The sequence below is a fragment of the Lissotriton helveticus genome, chromosome 5_1 (assembly GCF_964261635.1).
Source record: "Lissotriton helveticus chromosome 5_1, aLisHel1.1, whole genome shotgun sequence".
NCBI classification, from domain to species: domain Eukaryota; kingdom Metazoa; phylum Chordata; class Amphibia; order Caudata; family Salamandridae; genus Lissotriton; species Lissotriton helveticus.
The window spans coordinates 288444712-288462763 of NC_136065.1; the positions used below are offsets into that span (position 1 = coordinate 288444712).

An 18052-nucleotide genomic window follows, 5' to 3' on the forward strand; every position below is an offset into this window, starting at 1 on the left:
TCACACTACAAAAACTTGTGGGGTGGGCTACAACTTCGAGAATAGGAGTAGCTTTTGGATGTTAAACCTACCCTATGACTGTCCGATTTGTGGGTGAGCTGCACAGAGTGCAAAATGTGCTGTGTTTTGCTGCGCATTGGCCACTTTTGTACATTTTTGAAGTACTTATGGGTGTGACATATGAACACAACTGAATGTATGATGTTCTGACGACATAACTATTCTTTTTCACAGGTATCCTTTTCACAGGTACCCTTTTCCCTTTGGTGACCACCATTGTATCAGTATCTTTTTGATTTTACATCTCACTAATACATTTACAGCAGAGTGACTCTTACAGGTCCTGACAAATGCCCACTATACCTCTTTAAGATCAATTTCTAGGGCAGAAATACGTTGACCAATTCATACAGTCAGGAATGCTTCATCTCACTGTTTCTAATCATGTCTGTGGTAGACAGAATAAAGCTGAATGATCTGACAGGTGATAGTTCTACTTTCATCACTTTTGCCCTTTTAGCACTCTACCCCACTCACCCACAGCCTTAGACTCTCATAGGGTAGGTTTAACATTCAAGAACTTCTCCTATTCTAGGACCTGTAGCTCACATCACAACAAATTGTTGTTGTTGTGAGAGCGTACCCTATGATGAAGCATGCCATCCCAAGGAGGGTGAGCGTTATCGTCCTAAAGACAGTGTTATTTCTTTTACTGTCATAAACATTGTCTTTTAATATTGAATCAGATCCTAGGTGCCCGACCCGGGGACATTGTTGTGATTGCTGTTTCCTTGGTAGTCTGTACCTGCTGGTCTTTAACTACTCCTTTGCCTTTTTGTTGTTTAAAAGTCTATGTGGACAGAATGAAAGCCTTCTAAAACTCAGATTAGTTGCTGGTATCAATCTTCAACATGAGAAAAGGATTCCCTTTTCAAAGCAGGGTATTTTGAGATGGGTGATAGTGACACTTATCTCCTGTCACATGAAAGCAGGTATCCTTTTCTACAGACCACCACAACAGATTCCATGAGGATCAAGGCTGCATCTACAGCCCTCCATGCCATAGTGTCTGTTAACTGACATATGTGAAGTAGCTATCAGGGGAATGGTTATGCCTTCATGCAACATTACTGCTTGGATGCAGTGGTAGACAGGCACAGCGGTGGGATGAGCAGTACTTTGTCATCTTTTCAGACAAATGTGAGCCATTCTGTTCTTACCCTCCATCTGCAATGTTCTGGTTTTAAAATGTGACATTGCTTGTTATACTGGTTTAAGGAGAAGAAAATAGTTACTTGTCGTTAACTGTAGTTCTCTAGTATTTGTATCTTTTGTAGATTCTCATGTGGCACTCCCTCTTCCCCAGATAAGAGGCTGAACTTTTAGCGATCATTATGTTTCATACTCGTCCTGGAAATTTGAGGTGAGATGCCTGTGGGGATGGGGGAAGGTTATGGCAGTCTCTCTTCAGTTATCAAACTTTGGGTCTTTTGCATTGAAGGAAATACATGTGATACTGTTTTAAGTCCTGTGGGGCCTGTTATGCTCTCAGACTACTTTTATAAGGTTATCATGGGATGTTGACCTCTACGAAGGGGAATAATTCAAGCATGTGGATCTGTGATAGACACCAACACCAGGAAACTTCAGTTACAGTTAAGTAAAAAATGTTTGCCTGAATTGACCTGAAGGATATGGGATCTTATGAACCCACAATGTGTGGTCAAAGGGCTTAGTGCATGTTGTTGAGGAATGTTATAGTCTATAGAGAAATGTTTAACACCCCAAAGTCTTTAAGTGTTAACCGGATACACAAAAGAGAAGTTCAAGATATATAGTCATTAAACAAATAAATGCAGTTAAGTAAGTAAATATTCCTGTTGGAACATGTTCTCAAAATGTTGAATTCAGAGTAAAAGGAAAATCTGTAGCAAGTATCTCTTTTCTCCACAGCAAATATTAAAGGCAATAAACGATCACGGACTCGGACTGACTCCTACTCTGCTACACAGTCTGTAGGTGAGTGTAACACAAACGTGCAACTTACTCCTGCCAGTAACAATCAATCAAGTTCAAATATATATTGTACATAGTAAGTCTGATGCCTGTAGAATGAAACCTTCCTATGTCACTAGTGGCTACATCATATTTAGACTGATATCTACAGCAATGTCTAAACAATCTGTAAACTGACGCCCTTGTTTGCCAGCAGTGGCTTCACATTCCTAAGCTAGAGACCATTCCATAACAGTAATGACATTACCATCTGTCAACGGACACCTGCCAGTGAAAGCAAGCGTTCCCAGTCTGTAAACTGAGCTTTTTTATTTGTCTTCTAGAGAGAAATCTAAACCCCAAAGGGTATCCAGGTGCTAGCAGAGATGACACATATTGTCTACCTAAAGCAGTGTAACTCTTGATGAAAGAAAAGTAGACGTCCCTATCAAAAGAAAGCTGTGACACAACCAAGTTTTCAGTTGTTTCCTGACATTCCAGTGATTTCAGACTTAAATGAAGTCTATTCCATGCCATGACAGTTCAAGCAGAGAAAGATCTGCTGTGGCATCTGGAGATTTCAAACAAATACACTGACCTGAATGATCATGTGGGCATTTCGCCCTAAAAAGATGAGTCCCAGGTAATAATAAGCTCTGTGTGTGAAACAACAACGTTTCAACTAGACTCTTCCTCACTAGAAGCAAATGCAAGCTCTCCAGATCCTGAGAAACCACATCAGTCCTCTTGAAGCACCCAGAATTAATCTTGCTGCCATGTTTTGTATGACCTATAGGCTACTTACCGAATTATTTGGAAGGCCTACATTAAGTGAATTGCCGCAGTTTAGACAGAAAGTAATAACTGCCTAGACCAATGTCTCCCCGAAATCATTAGGGGTATGGGAGAACATTTCTCAGGACTGTCATGGCTTTAAGACGTGTAAGTGCCACCTTGTAGTGAGAGGACAAGTTGGAGTCATTTATGAAGCTAAGGTTTCTGACCTCCTCCACCAGAGTTGCCAGTTGTAAATGGTGTCTGGTATGTGTTTAACATTTCCTTGACTAAATTGCATATATTTTTTCATAATCTGCTATTTTTACATTTCCTCCTTGTTCATCTTTGTAATTGTATGGAATGAGTGTTTGTGTGACAATACTGTTTGATGCAAAATATTACCCAAAGGGGATCACTTTTTAGACAACTGTCTATGTTCACATACTACCAAGGCATGCTTTGCCCCAACCATCGAAACAGATAAATGCCTTCAGTCTGAATTATGAATGGGAATAGAATGTGTGTCCGGAAATTTAAATATGCATGTATCTTACATTCATAGAACAGGACTAATCTATTGTGAACTTTACGGGGAGATTGGTTGGGTTTACAAAGTTTATTGTGGTTTTGCAGCTTTGATTATGTAGAATGGACAATTCAGGAACATGTTCAGCATTTCCCTTTCAGATGCTGCCTGATTTCTGCATGTGCTCTAAATCATCCCTGATGTGTCCACATAATAGCATGAGGGTGTCATAGAGAGCCTAAATTCTATTTTCGAGGCATATGAGCTGTAGATCATATGCTTTAGGATAGATCGCCATCTGGTGTTGGGTCTGGATGTTTGAACTTTGTTTTTGTTCAAAGAAGTTTTACAGTCACGAGGTAGGCGACCCTCCTTTTGGTAATAGTGCGCATGGGCATCGACTCCATCTCCAGATTGTTTTTTTCCGCCATCAGGTTTGGGTGTGTATTGCTGTGCTGTGGTTCGCTATTATTTTCGAACCCCTTCGACGCGCAATCCTCTACCCTCGACTGTATTGTCTTCGATCGCGGTTTCCCATTTGACGCGTATCGTGTACACTGTAAAACCTTCGATTGGGACCTTTGAGGTGGGCCGTCCGGCCTACACGTGCCGACCACGCCAGCAGTCGATGGAACGGACTCCGTTTAAGCTATGTCCCAGGTGTCGTGCTAAGTTTCCACGCACCAACTTTCACAAGTTCTGCAACCTGTGCTCATCCCCAGAACACGAAGAAAAATCCTGCGAAGCGTGTCGCTCATTCCGATCGAAGAAGACCATCCATGATCGTCGGGCTCGACGCCACGAGATGCCATGCGGCAGCAGCTGCATACCGGACATTTGCTGCGAAAAAGAACAACATAGTCCTGCCGAAGAAGAACTGATCTCCGTGTCCGAAGCAGACTCCAACATGGAGGAAGACCTGAACGTCAATCCAGGTCAGCGTACCGTGAGTACAGCTCCCCATATACCCACTCGAACAAAAGATAAGGCTCTGGTATCACCCTCGCCCTCGGGCTCCGGTCGACCCAAGCGTTTCAGATGCCCCGCCCTCCAGCCCGGCTATGAATCAGAAACACAAGCCTTCGGGATCAAGCCCACCCCAAACTGGTGCCAAGCCAACACCTTCGGCACCGAAACATAAAGAGAAACATTGTGCCACTTCCCACGTCATCAGCACCAAAGACATCTTCGACACTGAAAACCTTGGAGCCGAAACCCTCCAGAACAAAAGACTCGGCCCTAAATCGTCCAAGCCTAAAGCCTCGGAGCCGAAATGCTCCACACCCAAAAGCTGGGAGCCAACAACCTCTGCGCTGAAAAGTTTGGAGCCGAAACATACCACTCCGAATCTCTGATGACGAAATCCACTCCTAAAGGAACAGATACTCCTTCAAAAGAACTTCCATCCGAAGAAACACCCCTGGATCCAGAACAAAAAAGACTTAGTATTGATCCGAAAACTGGACACCTTCTGGCTTCTCTTCCTAAAAAATGGAAGTTAGACCTCCCACAAGATGCCCCTATACAGCTGAAGAAAAAAAGAGATATGGGTACTAATCCTTCTCCCCCTCATATACCTCAATCGCCTCCTCCTATTCCCAATTTACATATTACACCATCAAATTCACCACCTCCAATGTCACCTGACTCACAAGGCGACGATTTTGAGGATGGGAATGGGGATGACGATCATCATATCCCTCAAGATCCAGACATACTACATGACACTGATCCCTGGGATGATTATGATAAGGATCCAGATCAACCTAATGACCCTGACCTGTATCCCTCCAGACCTTCCCCACCTGATGATAACATTGGCTTTACACAACTTATCAACAGGGCTGCCCAATATCACGGGGTGGGACTACACACAGACCCTCTAGAGGATTTCCTTGTAGAAACATTCACACACTCACAGAGGTCTACTAACACTTTACACATTCTAAAAGGCATGTTAAAACATACAGATGAGGTATGCAAAGACCCAGTTAGAGCCAGGATACTGACACCTAGGGTGGATAAAAATGATGAGCCTGCTCCTACAGACCCTGTATACATAAAAGGTCAGTTACCATTAGACTCTCTTGTTGTAGCTAACGCCCGCAGGAGAGCTAACTCCCAAACTACAGGCGACGACCCTCCTCCTGACAAGGAGTCAAAACTTATTGCTGCCTCTGGCAAAAGAGTAGCTTTGCAAGCAGCCAATTATTGGCGTATTGCCAATGCTCAGGCTCTGTTGGCATGCTACGACAGGGCACACTTTGATGAGTTGGAAAAACTCATGCAACATTTGCCAGAGGAGTATAAAATTAAAGCTAACGACCTCATTCAAGAAGGGAAGCTCATCACCAATACTTCCATAAAATGCGCCCTAGATGCAGTGGACACAGCTTCTCACGCTATTAACACTAGCATACTGTTGCGGAGACATGCTTGGCTTCGTATCTCTGGATTCAAGCAGGAGGTATAATCCCCCATACTTAATCAGCCCTTTAATAAAGAGCATCTTTTCGGGCCAACAGTAGATACTTCATTAGAAAAAGTGAAGAAAGATAATGAAACTGCAAAATCCATGGGAGCCATACAATTACCTTCTAGCAGGGGTTCCTTTTGCCGCTCCTTTTATAGGGGTGGCTCAAAAACACTCTCATCAGAAAATCCCTCTTCCTCTTACAAAGAGAACAACCAATCTAACTCCTCCAGAGGATATTTTCGAGGAGGTTACAAAGGAAATAATAACAAGGGAAGGGGCGGAGGGAACTCCACCCGCGCTTCCCCTGCCAATAAACAGTGACTTCCCTCCATTACACCCCGATCATTCCACTCCTGTCGGGGGACGTCTCTCAAAGTTCCTACCTGTCTGGGAGTCAATCACCTCAGACAAGTGGGTAATACAAATTATCCAACATGGTTATTGCCTGGAACTTACCAGCACGCCACCAACAATCCTTCCCAGACAGCGTGCAATATCACCAGAACATCTCAACCTGTTAAAACATGAGGTCCTCTCTCTGTTAGACAAACATGCAATAGAACAGGTCCCATTACTTCATCAAGGGACAGGAGTGTACTCCCTATGCTTTTTAATTCCAAAAAATGACGGCTGCCTCAAGCCCATACTGGACCTAAGACAACTAAACCTCTACATTCAATCGACAACTTCCACATGATCACCCTTCAACAGGTGCTCCCATTGATTCAGCAAGGCAACTTTCTTTCCACCTTAGATTTAAAAGACGCCTACTTCCATATTCCCATTCACCCCGCTCACAGGAAAAATCTCAGGTACGTGGTGGACGGACAACATTACCAATTCAAAGTCCTCCCGTTTGGGGTAACTACAGCACCAAGAGTCTTCACCAAGTGTCTAGCAGTGGTTGCAGCTCATTTAAGAAGACAACACATTAATTTAAAACCAGAAAGGAAACGGCACAACCCAACACACACTGCGAAGTGTATGGGACGCGCCTCCCTCAAGGCAAAGGACAATAATCCTTTAAATTCCTTTTCCCAGACCCTCCTCCAGTCAAATTAACATTTGAGCATTTTGCTCTCACGGGATGCAACACCACTACCCTGCCGTTTCCAGGGGCGATCAAGACGACCAACATAGACTTTCTGCCTACTGTGGGTTGCACCACCGCCCCTCCTTCAAATATCCAAAGAAAAGTAATTTCTGAATGTCCATCCAATATTAGCAATGTGTAGATTTCTTTATTCTTCTTTTTAATTTGAAACCACGTGTTTCATTCTTTTTACACAATAACTTTGTCAGGGTTGTAAAAAGCATTTAAAACCAAGTGTTTAATACAATCTTAATATACATGTACACATTTAATAATACAATCAATATAAAACACCAAGAAAGGAGACATTTTAGAAAATTGAATTACAAAAATTACACAAATAACAAAAAAAAAATTATTTTTAAACCCAAACATGATTTTACATGTATATAACAAGTCGAACATCTTAGCAACTTTCTTTTCATTCAATTTCCATATTGATAAATTCAGGCACTAGTCAAGCTCAGAAACTTCTAAGTACTATTTCAACATTCGTGCCAAAAATGTGAAAGTAAGTTATAGCTTTCATAGTGAAGACAGAGTCCAAACAACCTGAAACCCTGGTATCTAATACTAAATCTCCTCATCAAACTGGTCATTGATATAACATTGATGGACAATTATAATCATACCCCCAAGGTCAAATCAAAGATAATTATGTAGAAGGGGAAAGTAATCAGAAAAATGTTCTATGAGAGAAACTCGAGAAATAGAGGGGAAGTCAAAAGAAGGGACAATGAAAACAGTTACGTGTAACACAGAAGGGTGCGAACAATGATCAGTAAGGATTATACACATCTCACTTGGCTATATTCACTTAGTGGTTACATCGTAACCCAGATTTCTTCAGAGTTCATCCATGTAATATAAGCCGGGCACCTACCGATTGTACTGTTACTCGTTGTTTTTTTGACCTGAAGCCACAATTTTTAGGACGCCTCCGCTAAGAGCTCTCCCTGCGAAGTCACCATAAATCCGTGCTCGCAGGTGGAATATAACGGCTGTTATGCCTATGGGGAATAATATTGTGTTATTCCTTGGGCCTTTCTATCGTGTCCCAAATTCAATACACCAATAACACAAATATCGACGAGTTAGTACACTGTGTATATTGACATATCACAACCATAAATTGCCATCTTACCTATCGTGCTGCACTACCAGGTATAATCTCTTGACCTGGCCGTGATACCCTATAGACTGGCTGTTGTGCCTGGAAGCAAAGAGCTTATAGAGGGACCTTACTCCTCCAATTAAAGTCTACATTATACTGTCATTTATACAATACCCTTAGTATGGGTGATTTGAGCAAATCAGGCATGTATATCTATGACATCTCAAATTATTGCTTTTAAAATTAACACAACAATAAACACAATAATGCCATCATTGTCAACCAATACTATCAAGTTCATTGTCTCATGCGCCATCCTTCCCCCACCTTCATTTATTAAAAGACCCTTACGTCTTAGCCCCCCCAAAAAAACACATACAGTGCCAATTGACGTACGCTGCAATGTCATTATTTCTTAAGGTCTTACACCCTAGCACGTAATAATAACCGTGCAGTTTGACTTGTCATATCCTATTGTTATGATTGGTTTCGCACACAAGATACCCAGTTCCATTGCTGGCTATACTGTCTAATGGGAACGTCCAATTTAATAGTTAAACATTGAGGTACATTTAAAAAAAAAAGAAACTAGCTGGAACTACAAAGGGCTGCAACACGTGGTCTCGTTTTGGTGTCAGGCTCGTTCCATAAAGTTTGATACCGGTGCCAATAACCGGGCCTCACAATATATACAAACGTACCCAAAACACCAGTACACGCATTTATGCCATGCGGCGCTGCTCAATCTTTATAGTCACCGTACATTTCTCAAGTTAGTACAAACTGGCAACCAATGTAAAGGTACGCCCATGAGCCAAAAACGCTTATCCCACCCAAAATGACAAAACCTGGGTACTAAGCATGGCTTACCAGCGACATGTTATATCTAACAGCCGTAAGTGTTCCGGATCAAATGCTTACCGAAAACGCCTGAATTTCCTCCCTCTATTTATGCACCTGGTTACCACGAGCAACGTGCCCACGTGCCGTAGCACATTGAGGGGAAGTACCCAAATTACAGCTACATTTATCTCTGCTGCACCACTAGCGACCCCAGGGAGGGTAAAAAAACATCGCACCTCTGTCCTTAGTCAGAAACTTCCCGTCCAATGTTATGTTCTAATTACGTACAACAACTAAGGCCGTATGAGCAATGCAGCATTCCCGTTTGTAACCCATATATACACACCTATTCAGTTATTAATACTTAAAGCATGTACTTATCTCTAACCTTGTTCAAAGCCATTTCTTCGGTAATATTGACTCCCCATCCTTATCTTGATAATAATCTCGATAATACTAAACATAGAGTAATTAATATGAATGTTAATATATTCAAATATTGATTTTCCTGATAATTATAGTCCCTTGGTTTCTATCCCAATTACAAGGAAACCATACGATGAGCTAATTCTATTTAAAGTTTTTGCTAACCTTGAAATTCTGGCTCCAACCACAGAAAAATCCCTTATTCGGTGGAATAGTTCCATTGCCCACGCTATCTTTATATACAACAGCAGTAGTAAATTGACAATCACAACACTGCCCTACTTCAATACAAATAAGTATTTCACTCGCGTATTTTGAGGCCCATCCTCAATCAAGATTGCCAGTGGCATTCCAACTGGTAAAAATTGACCTTTTAGAAAATCCTAGTAAGGTAGGGTGACATAGATTTGCGCCAAAGGATATTATCAAAGCCAGGAGAGATAAAACAGACTAGATAATAGTAAAGCCTAAGGTTTATATCCCGGTGTGAGGCAAAGTAGACCTATTATTCAGGATACTTCCCACAACCAAGCTCATTCAGCACAAAATATACAGTACTGGAAGTATAACATATCTATATATCATTGATCTGTTCGACCACATAGTTATTTCACTTTCAATTATGACATATCTGTACATCAAGAAAACATTCTCCTCCATTGTATATAACTCTTTACAGTCAGAACTGGCTGTTAACAATCATATAAAACAATGCGGCTTTCCCCTAACATTGTAACATGTCTGTGCGATCATTAAACGCATAGTCCCACGCAATTTTTTCAATTTTGTTTGTCAGACCCCAATATTTGACATTTAAAGGAAATAATGTAACTCCTCATCTGTATTATGTCCCTTTGTTGTGCTGCACAATCGACAGATCCATCCTGCACAATCGACAGATCCATCCTGCTTCGTTGCGTCGAAGGGCTAACTCTCTGTTCCCCCCCTCGGTCTTGCAGGAGTATAATCTGTTCCATGGAACCAAATTTCAGGCCTTGCTCCATGACATTCACTCATATGTGTTGTCATTGGATATCTGATGTCTTGATGTCTTGATGCCGAATAGCCCGTATGTCTTCCTGGATTCTGGTTTTTAGGGGCCGGATAGTGCTGCCTACAGTGGACGATTGGCTAATAAGAGCCAAGTTTCAATATAGCTGCATACACCACACTCACAAAACAGTTTAGCTGCTTCACGACTTGAGATTCACTGTCGACCACACCAAGTCTCATCTTCAACCCTCCAACATGCAAGCGTACTTAGGAGCCACAATAGACACTTGCACAGCTCTATCGTACCCCAACCCAGTCAGAATACGCAACATGCAAATCCTAATATCACAATTTCAACCGCTTCACTCTCTACCAGCCCGAGTGTTTATGCAGTTGATCGGAATGATGGCGTCTTGCATGCTAATCGGTCTTTACGCAAGACTCCAAATGCGCCCCCTACAAGAATGCTTAGCACGTCAGTGGAACCAGACTCAAGATCTGTTCACCGATCTGGTGTTGGTGGATGGCCGCACTCATCGCTCTCTGCAGTGGTGAAATACACAAAACCTTTCCAAAGGGCGGCCATTCATCGACCTGGTTCCACAGATGGTGCTCACAGCCGACGCATCGTTCACTGGTTGGAGAGCTCATCTTCAAAAACATACCATTCAGGGCATGCGGACTCTACAACAATGACAACTCCACATAAACTATCTGGAGCTGTTAGCAATTTTTCTAGCATTCAAAGCTTTTCAGATACACGTAGTAGGGCAAAGATGTCCTAGTTCGTACAGACAACATGACAGCAATGTACTACATTCAAAAACGTGGGGGGGGAACTCTGACTACAGCTTTCACACCTAGCTCAAAGCATATGGAGATGGGCCATACCTCAAAAAATATATCTCCTTGCAGAACATCTCCTAGGAGTAAAAAATCAGATTGCAGATCTGCTCATTTATCAAAGACAACAGATCCAAGAATGGGAACTACACCCTCAAGTTCTTCTCCCATTTTTCCAAATGTGGGGCTACCCAGAGATAGATATGTTCACCACACATCTAAACGCAAAATGCCCAAACGTCGCGTCCAGGTATCAACACCCATTGTCCAAAGGCAATGCGCTCAGGACCAATTGGTCAGGGATATTTGCTTACGCTTTTCCACCTCCCCCGCTAATTCCATTAGTAGTTCGGAAACTCAAACAACATTCCCTCACAATGATCCTAGTTGCTCCCACGTGGGCTCGACAACCATGGTTCACAACCCTGGTGGAACTATCAGTAGTTCCTCATCAAAAACTACACCTCTCCCCCAAGCTTCTCACTCAGAACCATGGAGAGATAAGGCATCCAGATCCCATTCAACTCAACCTTGCGATCTGGCACCTGAAATTCTCTAACTCTCAGAAACAATTATTTAAGATTCTTAATGATTTTACACATCCTGCTTTGATGCATCCTGCACTGGCTGCTTCCCAGACGTGGGTCGACTCTTTAGCTACTTTTTTTGCAGAGAAAATTGACAGAATATATAGAGGCTCTTCAACCTTTCATTACTACACTCGCAGGTCCCTATAAGGTGGAAGGGGGCCATAGTCCGACCCATTCTAAAGAAACCTAAAACTGACCCAGAACCACAAAATAACTACCGTCCTATATCTCTTCTCCCTCTGTTTGGTAAAATCCAAGAGTCCTTGATAAATGGTCAACTAATTAAACATCTAGAGAAAAATAAAGGGCTGGACCCCTCTCAGTCAGGGTTTTGTGCTATTCATAGTACCGAAACAGCTCTACTTGAAGTGGTGGATAACATCAGAGTCTCTTTGGACAATCAGAGGTCAGCCATCCTAGTCCTGTTAGATCTATCGGCTGCCTTCGACACCATCTCCCATTCTATTCTGTTGGATCGACTGAGAGAGGCTGGTGTCGAGGGCCCTGCACTGGAATGGTTCAGGAGTTATCTAAGTGATAGTCCCTCCAGAGTCCAAATTGGCACCTACACTTCTAAGAGCCAACCTATAAATAAAGGTGTCCCCCAGGGATCTATCCTGAGCCCTACGCTCTTTAATTTATATGTAGCTCCCTTGGCTAAAATCATCAAGGATCACCGCTTCGACACATTGTCGTATGCCGATGACACACAGCTACTAATTACTCTTGGCTCGGATGTTGCTAGCACCAAACGTAGATTTGGATAATGCATGCTGGACATAAACAACTGGATGTTAACCAATAACCTCCAGCTTAATGCCAACAAAGCAGAAGTTGTTCTTTTTGGCAATGCAAAGACGTTATGGGCAAATGACTGGTGGCCCCCTACCTTGGGCACCTGTCCCACTCCGAAGGAAACAGTCCGTAACCTCAGAGTAATGATTGAAAACCAACTACCTATGCGGGACCATTTAAACCACACAATACACACCTGCTATGGAACAATGCATGCCCTCCGAATTTTATTAAAATGGGTTCCCTTGTCGTCCCGTCTGCAATTGATCCAGGGTCTGATTGTCAGTCGCCTGGACTATGGCAACGCCTTGTTGGCTTCCATAAACACTGACCTCCTTCAAAAGGTCCTAGTTCTGCAAAACACTGCAGCCAGGTTCTAAACCTTCCAGCGCGATCTCCCTCTGCTCTCAGTCTGAGGTGGCTACACTGGCTGCCTATTAAGAAGCGGATAGACTTCAAAATCTGTTGTCTTGTCCATAAAACCCTAAATAGACAGGGCCCCCAGTATCTGGCAACTAAATTAAAGAAGTATCAGCCTTCTAGGACACTCCGCTCTGCAAATAAATATCTAATAGTTCACAAGGTCCGAACAGCCAAGCAGGGCAATAAATATTTTTCTAAACTGGCCCCTACCCTTTGGAACTCTCTGCCTATACACCTACGAACTGAGACCGAGCATGCAAAGTTTGGTAAGTCCCTTAAGACCTGGCTATTTTAAATTTCTCTTATCTTCAGACATCTTCTCTGTCTATTCCTGAGTCGCGGCAACGCGCTATGAGACCTCTGGGTGATATATGCGCTCTACAAGAAACTGGACATAGACATAGACATGAAATCATAGAGTTTGGCTACTTAATCTCCCGCCAGACTGCATGAACGTCATTAGAGAGGCTAGACGCCCTACCACAAGAGCATGCTACGCAGCAAAATGGAAATGTTTTGTAATTTATTGTAATAACAATGAAATCAATCCGCTTGATGCTTCAATTCAAAATATCATTTGCTATCTGTTACACCTACAAAGGGCTAACTTAGCATATACATCAATAAGACTGCAACTTGCTGCAATAGCGGCTTACCTACAAAACAGACAGCACTTGTCCTTGTTTCGTGTACCCGCTATCAAAGCCTTTATGGAAGAACTCAAAAGAATCATTCCTCCTAGACTTCGACCTTCTCCGGTGTGGAATCTTAATATAGTCCTTACAAGACTCACGGGCCCACCATTTGAGCCGTTCCACAAATGTGAACTAAAATTTCTAACTTGGAAAGTAACCTTCCTCATAGCCATCACATCTCTTAGGAGAGTTGGTGAGCTCCAGGTACTAACCATACAAGAACCATTCTTACAAATTCTCAGAAATAAAGTGGTTCTTAGGACTAACCCAAAATTTGTACCCAAAGTCTTTTCTGCCTTTTATCTCAACCAGCCTGTTGAGTTACACATGTTTTTTCCTCAACCATACTCGGTGGCAGAATGCGCTCTTCACACATTTGATGTTAAAAGAGCATGACTTTAGTACAGTTAAAGAACTAAGTCTTTTAGGAAAACCAAACAACTCTTTGTTGCTTTTTCACCACCACATAAAGGCAATCCTATATCAAAAGCAGGTATTGCACGGTGGATAGTTAAGAGCATACAGATATGCTGCATTAAAGCTAAACGCACATTAACAGTTCCCCCTAGAGCACACACTACACACAAACTAGGGGCTTCCATGGCATTCTTAGGGAACATACCCTTAGATGATATTTGCAAGGCTGCCACATAGTCTACATCACACACATTAACAAAACACTATTGTGTAGATGTGTTAGCGAAACAACAAGCTAGTGTGGGCCAGGCTGTTTTAAGAACACTATTTCAGACCACTGCAACAGATACAGGTTAGCCACCGCTTGGGAGTAACTGTTGTATAGTCTATGCTAAAGCATATGATCTACAGCTCATATGCCTCGAACAGAGAAGGCTACTTACCCAGTATGCATCTGTTCTTGGCATGTAGAGTTATAGATCCATATGCGCCCACCCACCTCACCGGATACCTTTATCTGTTGCAGTATTATCTTACTTAGATACACTATACATGGACATCTCTTTCTACTCTTACTAACTCCATCATCGCCCTTACTGCAAAACAATCTGGGGATGGAGTCAATGCCCATGCGCACTTATTACCAAAAGGAGGAGTCACCTACCTTGTGACTGCAAGACTTCTTCGAACAAAAACAAAGGGCAAACTTCCGGACCCAACACCAGATGGCGATCTAAGCTAAAGCATATGTATCTACAGCTCTACATGCCAAGAACAGATGCATACTGGGTAAGTAGCATTCTCCTTTCCCGAATCAACTTCCCTCCAGCGCTAGTTCCTCCCAGCCCCAATTTAGCTTTCTCCATTGCCAAGCCTGGCTACTTTCAACATTCTAACTTGCTCACTCTAACTCTGTAATTCCCATCTTTGGCCAACGCAGAAACAAAGTCCTGTCTCTGAATGTGTGCCAAGTGCCTGTTCTGGAGGATGTGCGTGGACCAGTTCCTGCTCCACAGAGTGTACACAGATAACAGCACACACTCACATTCCTCTCTATTCCTCACGTTGTGTGGAGACCAGAGACTGCTCCTTAGCATTTGGGGAGGTCCACATCCTTGCAAACATGCTGGGGGAGTCAGACCCAGGGCCTGCTCCAGAAAGTGTGGGAAGACCCATTATCTTCTCCGCAGTGTACACGAAGAACCAGGATCGGCATCACAGCTCTGTGTGGGTCCCAGGATCTGTCCACAGGATTTGTGGAGACCCACAGCCTGCTGCAGAGGGTGTGTCGAGACCCATGACTTGCTTTTCACGGTATGAAGAGGCATAAAGCCTTTTCCTCAAGGTGCTCCTTCAGTGTATGAAGGAATCCAGGACCTGAAGAGGGTCATGTCCTCGGCATGTGGAAATGTAAACGCATCCTGCTTCGCTGGGTGTGCAGCAAACCATAATCTGTTCTTCAGAATATACAAACACAGCCCCTGCTCCACAAATTGTGTATGCTATGTGAATGGCTGATACAAAGAATCAAAACATTTATCCCTGCTCATGTACCTATAATGCAATTCATATCCCAAAAGCATTTTCCAGGCTGTGTACTGCTGCATGGAAGGTAGAACGGCAGCGCCTACTTCCCAGTCGTATGTGGATATTCCTTCTATTCATGATTTGTTTTTTTTTTCCTGCAGAACTGTTGGATCCTGTGGAATTAGGTGAGGCGGCCCACAAGAAGACTGGAACCACAGTTCCAGAGTCTATCCATTCATTCAGTAAGTCTTTTTTGTCATGCTTGCAACTGTAATTGTATGGTAAAAGCATCTCGATTGAATGAAGAGGCTTGGGAGACTTCATAGATGGAAGGTGGTGACTGGGATAGCTGAACATGTAACTGAGAGGGCTTTCACTGGAGAGATGGCTAAATCGAGAGGATAGGCAAGTTAGGCAGAAGATGGACAGAAGAGAGGTAAAGAAGCTAGATAGATCCTTTTTATCTCCTCTGCTCCCATCTCGTTCCTGGTCCCTTCTCTCTCTCGCTCTTCTGTCTGACATCTGTCTGTGTTGCGTTTGTCTCCACTATGCCCTCTAATGTATGTTGTATTTCTCTTTCTCTCCATCTCCTGCCTTCTTCCTCTCTAGCTTTGTGTCGTCCTGTGGGCTATTGTTCTCTCATTCTCTCCCTCTGCCACTCAAAGATTCGGTCTCTTCCCCTCTAACCCTTTGCAAAATGCTCTCTCTGACTCTCTGTCTCCGTGTGTGCATTGTCTGTTGCTTTACCCTCACCTTCCATTTCTCCGTCACAGTGTCTTCCAGTGCTCTATATCCTGCTGTGGTGTCTGTGCTTGCCATGCCACATCTCGCTTGAAAAGATTCTGATGTTAGCTTCCTTTCTTCTTACTCTTACAGTTGGGGATGGTACGGTAGCGCCAGAAGCACTCAATAAGAAAGCGATTCAGATCATCAATCGAGTCCGCGACAAACTCACAGGTGAGTAAAGCCTGCTCTTATGGTACTAAGAATCTTTAATGGCCTAGGCGAGTGGCTGTGCAGGATGCACCCTCGCCAGTACCCAGCAATTAACTCTGGCAGGGTTCACCATTTAGTTCAGAGCAGCTAATGCTTTTTCAGTTCATCGCTTAATTGGCATTCAATGGCCAATGCTTTGAGCATAGGGCAGGTGTCCTATGGAGGAGGACCCCTTCTTCCCTCATTGTTCCCCAGTCCGGGCAGATCAGTGCTCTTTTCTTGCTGTATCCATCATTTAGTGACTCTGTCAAGGTGACATTCTATTCTTTTACAGTGCTTGCCCACTTTCCATGTGCCTTGCTTTGCATTCTATTGGCAGTTATGTTGTCTGTTGCTGTGTTTAGTCACATTCTATTTGCATCATTCTTAAATCTTCTGCTATAATTGAATAATGTTGTGATCTGGTACTATTACATTAAATTTCCATAGTTTTGTTGTATGATATTGTGATTGCTCACATTCGGTTCAAGTTTTGTCACCTTTCCACAGTGATTGCTTGCATCATGTTCTGCTATGCTTGTGATTTGTCATCATAGTTCATAACTTTCCCTGTCTATGGTGTAGGGTGCTGCTGATGCCATGGTAGGGTTACAACTATGGAGGTCCGTGGTTTTCTCACTGTTGTGTGTGTTTATCTTTCATTTTAAAGGCCGAGATTTCTCTCACGATGAAACTCTGGATGTTCCTACTCAAGTAGAGCTGCTCATTAAGCAAGCCACCTCGCATGAGAACCTGTGCCAGTGCTACATTGGCTGGTAAGTGAGTTGTTTGGAATCTTCTAGCTATCTGTGTCTTCTGCTTGACAGATGGGTATTGACTCCAGGAGGTGAACCTTTCCCACCCTTCCCCTATTTTAGTGATGGGATTGGGCACCCCACTGAATGCAATGCCTATTTTGATGTTCAAGCCTTCTTAGGAAGCACTAGTAGCTGTAATGGAAATGTCTTCAATTACTTTAACATAAGGTTTGGCAACAAAGTTTTAAAGCTAGAGTCTGTAATCTTCATTGAATCAGCATTGCAAAGACTGATAAGCAGCTTGTTACTGTCATACCATTATTGTAGAGGTGATTTGGGTACGAAGTTCTCACAAGGACATGCTTTTTTCAAGGAAACACATTTTTAATTGATAAAGATGGCCTCAGGGTGGGAGCTCCGAAAGCGAGCACTGGGCACAACCGAACAACAACATGGAAAGGAACAATCCTTGATGCCCCCCAACCCACCTCCTGGATCCTAGATAGCGCGCTCTCACCGGACCTCCGGACCGGACAAGCCTGACTCGAGTCCGGAAGACGAGGAGCTCCGCCGCAGCACACTCTGGCCTCAAGGGTGACCGGCGCCTCCCTGTCCTCTTTCGACCCCAGGACACCACCTCAAAGAGCCGCCGGAGCGCCATTCTGACCCTCCGGCATCAGCAATCACGGGGCTCTCACCACACATCGCCAACTGAAGAAATCGGCCACCCCTCAGTGCGCGCTCCAAATCGGAGCACGAATGGTTTCAGCTCTCCGCTCCTGTCTC

The 18052-nt window shown here is 43.3% G+C and overlaps 1 protein-coding gene across 2 annotated transcripts in view; it reads left to right on the plus strand.

The window, feature by feature from the left end:
- Window positions 1–18052, plus strand: part of MTOR (mechanistic target of rapamycin kinase) — an 865133-nt gene that overhangs the window by 837376 nt on the left and 9705 nt on the right. For both annotated transcript variants that reach the window (XM_078642233.1, XM_078642234.1), the window contains 4 exons: window positions 1954–2019; window positions 15695–15775; window positions 16410–16490; window positions 17179–17284. In XM_078642233.1, coding sequence (XP_078498359.1) covers window positions 1954–2019; window positions 15695–15775; window positions 16410–16490; window positions 17179–17284 — 334 coding nt within the window. The remainder of the gene's footprint in view (window positions 1–1953; window positions 2020–15694; window positions 15776–16409; window positions 16491–17178; window positions 17285–18052) is intronic.